General features: G+C 47.5%; 1 protein-coding gene across 2 annotated transcripts in view; it reads left to right on the top strand.

Annotated features, from left to right (window-relative positions):
• Positions 1 to 3,125: 3,125 nt before the first annotated feature.
• The window catches only part of SUCLA2 (succinate-CoA ligase ADP-forming subunit beta), a 63,945-nt gene continuing 58,328 nt past the window's right edge, over positions 3,126 to 8,742 (top strand). Inside the window, exon 1 of one of the 2 annotated variants that reach the window (XM_002720719.5) lies at positions 3,126 to 3,311. In XM_002720719.5, coding sequence (XP_002720765.5) covers positions 3,222 to 3,311 — 90 coding nt within the window. In that variant the 5' untranslated portion in view covers positions 3,126 to 3,221. Of the gene's footprint in view, positions 3,365 to 8,742 lie in introns of both variants that reach the window. The other variant, XM_051832280.2, reaches the window with a different exon arrangement.

The following is an 8,742-nucleotide window of genomic DNA, read 5'->3' as shown; positions in this document are numbered from 1 at the left end:
ATTTGTAATATTCAGCATGTCCTCTGCTAGCCTGCTTATCCTTTCCTTTAGCTGATGAATCCTGTGAATTAGGTTGATTGAAAGACAAGGGGCTAACGAAAATAAGAGAGTACAAATGTCAGTTATAATCTGAATTTCTCATCCTGCCCCCCAGAATTGGGTTAAAAAGCTATATTGCAGCAATCAGATAAAAGCTATGACACCGGGCAAGTTACTTGCATTTCTGAGCTTCAATTTCTCTTCTATAAAATGTAGACTTACCCCCAGGGTACAAAGGATTGCTAAGAAAATTTATGTAGGGGCTGGAGCTGTGGCATAGTGGGCTAAGCCTCCACCTGAGGCACCAGCATGCCATATGGGTGCTGGTTCGTGTCCCGGCTGCTTCTCTTCAGATCCAGCTCTGCTATGGCCTGGGAAAGCAGTGGAAGATGGCCTAAGTGCTCGGGGCCCTGTACCCCCATGGGAGCCCCAGAAGAAGCTCCTGGCTACTGGCTCTGCTTTGGCCCAGCTCTGGCCGTTACTGCCATCTGGGGAGTGAACCAGTGGATGGAAGGCCTCTCTCTGTCTCTCCCTCTCTCTGTAACTCTGTTTCTCAAATAAATAGATAAAATCTTAAAAAATGTATAGATGAATCTGCTACTACACTAAATGTTTAACAAGTGGCTATTTTTCTCAGCTCGTGATAGAAGTAAGCAAGCAGATATAGTGAATGTTGTTTCTTTAGCATTTTGTACCTTGTGCAGTAAACAATAGGACACTTAGCTAAAGACTGTCTCGAGGCATTGCACAGTGGAGGGTATATAAACACAATGATTTTGAAGGAGTAGGATGCAAAGCCTTCTCCCCCACAGGAAATGTCTTCTCCTGTCCCCCACCCCACTCTCCTAGGAGGCCGAGGTAGAGGAAGTGGGACACTAAAAATCAAAGAGTGGGAATTCCATTGTTTGTGAAGAACATGTCTCTTCCCCCTCTTTCTCACATACAGCTGCCCCCACTTCAGCATCAGTTCCACTTATCACGATTCTGCTGTCCTCTTCTGCTCACTACTAGTTTCTAAGATCCTCATATATAAAGATGGCAAAACTTTTTGCTGTGAAAAAAGTAGCTTCTGGGTAAAGCAGTTTCAGGTGTTTTTTTTTTTTTTTTTTTTTTTTTTTTTTTTAGGATTTATTTGGAAGGCAGAATTACAGAGACAGGAGAGACAGAGAGTGAGAAAGATCTTCAATCTGTTGGTTCACTCCCCAAATCCCAAATGTCTGCAGTCGCCGGGGCAGGCTGAAGCTAGGAGCCAGGAACCAGGAGCTTCTTCTGATCTCCCATGTGGGTGCAGGGGCCCAAGCAATTGGGCCGTTCTCTGCTGCTTTCCCAGACACATTAGCAGGAAGCTGGATAGGAACTGAAGCAGCCAGAACCAGTGCCCAAAAGGGGTGCTGGCACTGCAGGCAGCAGCTCAACCCACTATGCCACAGCACCGGCTTTGCAATTTCAGTTGGGAAGGCTCGCTGCCTAATGCCATAATAAGGTTAGTAGGTGCGAGGCCCATCTTCATTTTACCTTACTGAATTCTTTTAATGAGATATCAAGAAGTTCAGAATCTTAGTCTGGGTTTACTCATGAGTCCTTTAAATATCTGCTCTTGAACTCACAAGGTTGTGATTACTCAACCACTGTCTATTATCAACCAAAAAAGAGAGTCTGCTAGACAGTAAGTACACCTGACTCATTTAAAAAAAAATTTTTTTTTTTGACAAGCAGAGTGGACAGTGAGAGAGAGAGAGAGAGACAGAGAGAAAGGTCTTCCTTTGCCGTTGGTTCACCCTCCAATGGCCGCCGCGGCCGGTGCGCTGCGGCCGGCGCACCGCGCTGATCCGATGGCAGGAGCCAGGTACTTATCCTGGTCTCCCATGGGGTGCAGGGCCCAAGCACTTGGGCCATCCTCCACTGCACTCCCTGGCCATAGCAGAGAGCTGGCCTGGAAGAGGGGCAACCGGGACAGAATCAGGCGCCCAGACTGGGACTAGAACCCGGTGTGCCGGTGCCGCAAGGCGGAGGATTAGCCTAGTGAGCCACGGCGCTGGCCATCCTGACTCATTTTTAAAAATGGTTTATTTATTTATATGATAGGCAGAGTTACAGACAGAGGGAGAGACAGAGAAAAAGGTCTTCCATCCGCTGGTTCACTCCCCAAATGGCCGTAACAGCAGGAACTGGGCTGATCCGAAATCAGGAGCCAGGAGTTCTTCCGGGTCTCCCACGAAGGTGCAGAAGCCCACCCTCTTGGGCCATTTTCCTCTATTTTCCCAGAAGAGGAGCAGCCGGGACTCGAACCGGCGCCCATATGGGATGCCATCTCTGGAGACAGAGGCTTAGTCCACTACGCCACAGCGCTGACTCCCACTTACTCATATTTGATGGGATAGGAGCTCTCAACAGAATAGGACAGATGGCATCCCGGCTTTACAACCAGACTGTTTAGAATTTTATCTGACTGGCTATGATGGGCAGTAGGAGGGCATAGCAAGGGAACCTGCACTACCAACGTCCGTTTCTCCCTTCCCTGTTTCTGACCCACCAGAATGTCAGTCAGTGAAGAAAGGGCCTTGAGGTCACTCCTCCACACAAAGCAAATGAGAAGTCCACAGGAAGGTCCTGTCCTTAAGAACTTAGAGAACTGCCCAAACCCCCTTTTCATTTCCTCAACCAACAGGCTGTCAAAGCTTCGTGTCCAGAGCCAGACTCCCAGTCACTTTTCCAGTGGGCAGTTTATGACGGGACACTCGTCATCTCAGAGTTTTCAAAGCTCAGTGCGCTCAACTGATTTCACCCAGAGCCCTCCACACCTCGTGTGGAGCCTGGGGTTGGTGTATTAACAAACTTCCCCAGTGATGCCCATTTTACAGATGAGGCTACTGAGCTCAGAGATCAGCAGAGTTGGTCACCTTTACATCGTCATTAGCTAGTTCTCGTCGTTTCCTGGTCCAGGTCAGATGTTGAGACTGCACTGGAAGTCCCAAAGATCAAGGTTTGTTGTTTCAGCCTGGCGTCAGCCGGGCAGAGCTTGCCCTACCGGCGAGGGCGGTCCGGCCGCGGCGGAGTTAATCCAAGGCTCCGCCCCCGGCCGGGGGGCGGGGCCGTGTGTGCGTCCGGAGCCTCGGCGCCGCCGGCCGCGCCGCGCTTCTGCGCCTGCGCCGGGCGCCGAGGGGACGGGGTCGGACTCAGAAATGGCGGCCTCCATGTTCTACAGCCGGCTGTTGGCCGCCGCCACCCTTAGGAGCCACCGGCCCCGGACGGCGTTGCGGGCCGCCGCCCAGGTATTGCTGCCCAGCCCGTTCTCGTCTCGAGGGTCGGCAGGAGAAAGGGCGAGGTGGGACATCTGGCTCCTGTGGGCGAGGTGGGAGGGGACTCGGGGCCCGGCTCGGGGTCACTTCGCAGGCGGTGACATTTCCTGGGTGCTGTGCTGGGCTCGCGGGCGGCCTGCCCGGGAGTACTGCCCGCCAGGACTGCGAGCAGGACCGCGTTCGCGTCAGTCTGCTCCGGCTCTCAGTCCTCGAGAAGGCCTGGGGGCCCGGGCGGCGGCCGCTCTCTCAGTTTCCCAGGGGGCGGTGGGGAGCGGGTGGGCTCCCTGTGGAGGTGAAGGGGTCGAAGCAGTTTCCGCGGCGGGCGCCGCGCTTGGCGCCACGGGCTCAGGCTTCCGCGGCCCCTCTTAGGGCAGGGGGAATGCCCTTCATGCGTACTTTGGTGTCTTGAGAGCTGTCACAGATGGGAATGGCTGCTAGGTCCGGCGGTGCCTGCTGACCCGCCTTTAACGGGGGCGGCAGGAAGGTTTCCCCCTCCCCGGAGTAGCTGGGCGCTGTTCTGTTTGTTAGCAGTGGTAATCCGATCACGCTTCTGAGCTTACCACTTGGGGAAGTAAGAAAGAGAGCATTCCGATTACTTCATTGTTGGATAGATGATAGCGTACCGGCCACCGGTTTTTCTGTAGTTGCTTTGATTTTGAGTAGTGTGTTTCAGAAGTCGTGTTCAGAGCTTTACGTGTAGTCTGTCACTAGACTTTTCAGCATCGCTGTGAGGGAGTCATGATACCGCACCATTGATGAAGATGGGAGAGAACAAGTGAGTGAGGATAGGTAAGAGTAGGTGAGGTACAGCTGAGGTTAATTCAGAGCTTTCTGGTTCCAAAGCCATGTGCTTGAGTCAGCTCTGCAAGAACACAAACGTGGCCCTCTTCCCAGTGTTGCCCTAAGGAACTGTGGGCCTGCATGATTGGCTTCCGAAGTTTTGTTATGTTCTGAAGTAACTCCTCAGACGTTCCATCAAGTCTTTAATTTTATTTACTTTTTAAGTGTTAAAGCAACGGATACTTTCAGGCTGGGGCAGTGAGTTCCATGGTTTTGTTTCCTAATACTGGAAGTGATATCTATCTCTGTATCTTGAACTTGCTGATAGGAATCTTAAAAGGTGCTGTCTAGTTTTTAGAAAATGAGGATTTGGTGAACAAACATGTTTTCATTCTGATCATAATCTTTATCCTTTGGGCATTTCTAGCTTTTGTTTCTGTATTAAATGCCCAATATATTGTCTTAATAACAGCTGCCTCTTTTTTGCAGCTTTAGAGTTTGGAAGGAGCTTATTCTAACCACTTGGTTTTGTACTTGGGCACACAGAGGCGCATGGAGAAATTTGTTCAAGGTCACACGTTGAGTTTAACAATTCTCTCCAGCACTTTGTTTAGTGCCCTGACCCTCTTCCAGTTTCTCTGTATCTTTCATGCAGATGGTTCAGGTTATGAGTGGATTAAACAGTTAAGAAATTTCCTTGGTTGCTCTCAATCACACTCTCCAGCGACTATATTCTTTCACTTTGAAAACTTATTTTTTAATTAAAAATACATTCATTTGAAAGGCAGAGAGAGAGAGAGAGATCTCTTTCAATTTACCATCCCCTGGTTCACTCCCTAATACAACAGCTGGGGCAGGACCAAGCTGAAACCAGGAGCCAGAACTCCATCTATGTCTCCTATGTGGCAGGGGCCCAAGTGCTTGAACCATCATCCACTGCTTCCCAGATCCATTAGCAGGGAGCAGGGTTGGAAGTGGAGTAGCCGGGACTCAGTATGGAATGGGAGTGTCCCAAGTGGTGGCTTAACCTGTGCCACAACATTCACTCTAATAATAAATACTATTTAAAGCAAGTCTGTAATTGGGTGAGCAATGGTATGGAGACTTAACCAGAAATTGATAGCTGATGTTATTATAAGTTACAACTCCTAATGGTGTAAGGATAGAATTATCAAAATACTTCAGACACTAAAAACAAACAAACAAACAAACAAAAAACACCACCTTCAAAGAGTTATAAAAGCTATCAGCATAACCTTATGTATTCTAATTCTTTTTTTTTTATTTTATTTTATTTTTTTTTTGACAGGCAGAGTGGACAGTGAGAGAGAGAGACAGAGAGAAAGGTCTTCCTTTTGCCGTTGGTTCACCCTCCAATGGCCGCCGTGGCCGGCGCGCTGCGGCCGGCGCACCGCGCTGATCCGGTGGCAGGAGCCAGGAGCCAGGTGCTTTTCCTGGTCTCCCATGGGGTACAGGGCCCAAGCACCTGGGCCATCCTCCACTGCACTCCCTGGCCACAGCAGAGGGCTGGCCTGGAAGAGGAGCAACCGGGACAGAATCTGGCGCCCCGACCGGGACTAGAACCCGGTGTGCCGGCGCCGCTAGGCGGAGGATTAGCCTAGTGAGCCGCGGCGCCGGCCTCTAATTCTTTTTTAAATAGAGTATTTGAAAAAACTAGAAAAACGTCCTTAAGGAATTCGTGTCATTGATTTATCCTCACGTATTTTTCCCCCCCAAATAGTTATTTGAGAGGCAGAGACAGAGTGCCCCTATCTACTGATTTACTTTCCAGATGCTCCCAGTGGCCCCTGACTAGGACTGAAACTGAGAGCTAAGAACTAAATCTAGTTCTTGCTTGTGGATGGCAGGTTCTCAAGCACTTGAGCCATCACCTGCTGCCTTCCAGGGTCTGCATTAGCAAGAAACTGGAGTTAGGGGCTGGAGCTGAGAATTAAACTCAGGTGGCTTTGATGTGGGAAGTGGATGTCTTAACTGGTAGGCTAAATGCTGTTTTTGTTGGGGAGGGAATATTTTTAACTGATAGAAATGTTCCAGCAGTAATACAGTGAACATACGTATTGCTTTGTCCAAATTTAACATTTTGCCACATATGCTTTATCTTTAAAAACTTAACAGCATATATGTATTTTATTTATTTTTAAAGATTTATTTACTTGAGAGGCATAGAGAGAGGGAGAGAAAGGGAGGTCCTCCATTCACTGGTTCACTCTCCAAATGACCACAATGGCTGGAGCTGAGCTGATCTGAAGCCGGGCGCTTCTTCCAGGTCTCCCAAGTGCTTGGGCCATCTTCTACTGCTTTCCCGGGCCACCAGCAGTGAGCCGGATCCGAAGTAGAGCAGCCAGGATTTGAACCATCACTCATATGGGATGTTGGCACAACAGGTGGATGCTTAACCCATTGTGCCACAGTGCTGGCCCCCATGTGTGTTTATTTATACATGTAGATATATATATATATATATATATATAAAATCACATGTATTATTTATTTTTGCTGAACCATTTGAGAATAAGTTGCAGGCATCATTGCACTTCAGTCCTAGATATTTCAGCATATATTTTGAAGAATGAGGACATCTTCCCAAGTAACCACAATATAATAATCATACTTAGGAAATTTATCATTGATATAACACAGATATCTAATTTACACTCAGATGTAAATTTCTGTCCCTAAAGTGTCCTTTTTATAGCTGTTATATTTTTATTCTTTAAAACTATTTATTTGAGATACAGAGGGCACGAGCAAGTGTGTGCACCAGACTGAACCTATTCCAATCTACTGGTGCACTCCTCAGATGCCTGCAACAATCCTGGTCTGCCATGTGGCTGTTACCAATGACTCCCAGGAACTAGAGCTGGGCATGGAATCCAGGTTCTCTGGTGTGGACATCTTAACTGGAGTCTTAATGACTAGGCCAAATACCTGGTGTTTTGTTTATCTTTTGAAAGAGTGAGAGTAAGAGAGAGAGAGAGAAAGAAAGAAAGAAATATTGGTCTTCCATTTGCTGGTTTGCTTCCCAAATGTCCACAATAGCTGTGGATGGGCCAGGCCAAAGCTAGGAGCTAGGAACTCCATCTGGGTCTCATATGCATAGCAGGGACCTAAGTACTTGAACCATTATCTGCTGCCTATCAAGCTGCATATTATCAGGAAGCTGGATAGGAGGTGAAGGTGGGACTTTATCCAAATGTTCTAATAAGGGATGGGGGAGTTCTAAGTGATGGCTTAACTTGCTGGACCACAATGCCCTCCACTCCCCTACCCCTAGATTTTTTTTTTTTGAAACTGAGATCATGCCTCTTTTTTTCTTTTCTGATCTATTCAGCTAATTAGGTGCTTCCTAGAGACTTTATTGCTATTGACCTTGTGCTTTTATATATATTTCAGTTGTTTATTTACATGTCTATGAACTGTGTGACTAGGACTAAGTTGGCTTTAATCTTTCAGCTTCACCAATATAGTCTAGTACATAGGCATTAAAAAGTTATTTTATGGGCCAGCATTGTGGTACAACGGGTTAAGCTGCTGCATGTGATGACAGCAACTCATTTGGGTTTTGGTTTGTGTCCTGGCTGCTCTGCTTCTGGTCCAGCTTCCTGCTAATGCCAGTGGGAAAGCAGTGGAAGATGGCTCGAGTACTTGGGCCCCTGCACCCACGTGGGGGTACCTGGGTGAGTGCCAGGCTCTTGATTTAGGCCTGGCTCAGTCCCAGCCCTGGCTTTTGTGGCCAACTGGGGAGTAAACCAGCAAATAGAAGATTTTTTTCTTTCTCCATCTAACTCTCCCTTTCAAAGAAAGAAATAAATAAACCTTAAAAACAAACAAGCAAACATGTTATTTGAGTGTATGACTATTTTTCCAGGTATGCTGGGTATTCCTCTCTTGTTAAATTTTGAGATATAATATGTGAATTATACAACTTAAGTGGAGAGCTGGATTAATTTTTGCATATGTATGCACCTGAGGTAGCCACCATTCAAATCAAGATACACAGTTTCTTCAGCCCTCAGAAGATTATCATGTCCTTCCTTTGTCAGGAAGCTGTATATAGCCACTAATTCTGACTTCTACCATAGGGTAATTTTGACTGATTGTGAACAAAATAAAATAAATCATACATTTTCTTTTTTTTAAAGATATATATATTTATTTATTTTTAAAGATTTATTTATTTACTTATTTGAAAGAGTTATGAAGAGAAAGGAGAAGCAGAGAGAGAGAGGTCTTCGGTCCAATGGTTCACTCCCCATTGGCCACAACGGCTGGAGCTGCACTAATCTGAAGCCAGGAGCCAGGAGTTTCTTCCTGGTCTCCCACACGGGTAGAGGGACCCTAGGACTTGGGCCATCTTCTACTGCTTTCCCAGGCCATAGCAGAGAGCTGGATCTGAAGTGGAGCAGCTTGGTCTTGAATGGGTGCCCATATGGGATGCCAGTGCTTCAGGCCAAGGCGTTAACCCACTGCGCCACAGTGCCGGCCCCTATTTATTTATTTGAAAGTCAGAGTTACACAGAGAAAGGAGAGCCAGAGAGAAGGAGAGAGAGAGAGAGGTCTTCCATCGCTGGTTCACTCCCCAGTTGGCTGCAAGGGCCAGAGC

This window comes from Oryctolagus cuniculus, chromosome 9 (genome assembly GCF_964237555.1).
Source record: "Oryctolagus cuniculus chromosome 9, mOryCun1.1, whole genome shotgun sequence".
Classification (NCBI taxonomy): domain Eukaryota; kingdom Metazoa; phylum Chordata; class Mammalia; order Lagomorpha; family Leporidae; genus Oryctolagus; species Oryctolagus cuniculus.
The sequence above is the reverse complement of the archived record's forward strand: the minus strand, read 5'-3'. Positions and strand labels throughout refer to the sequence as shown.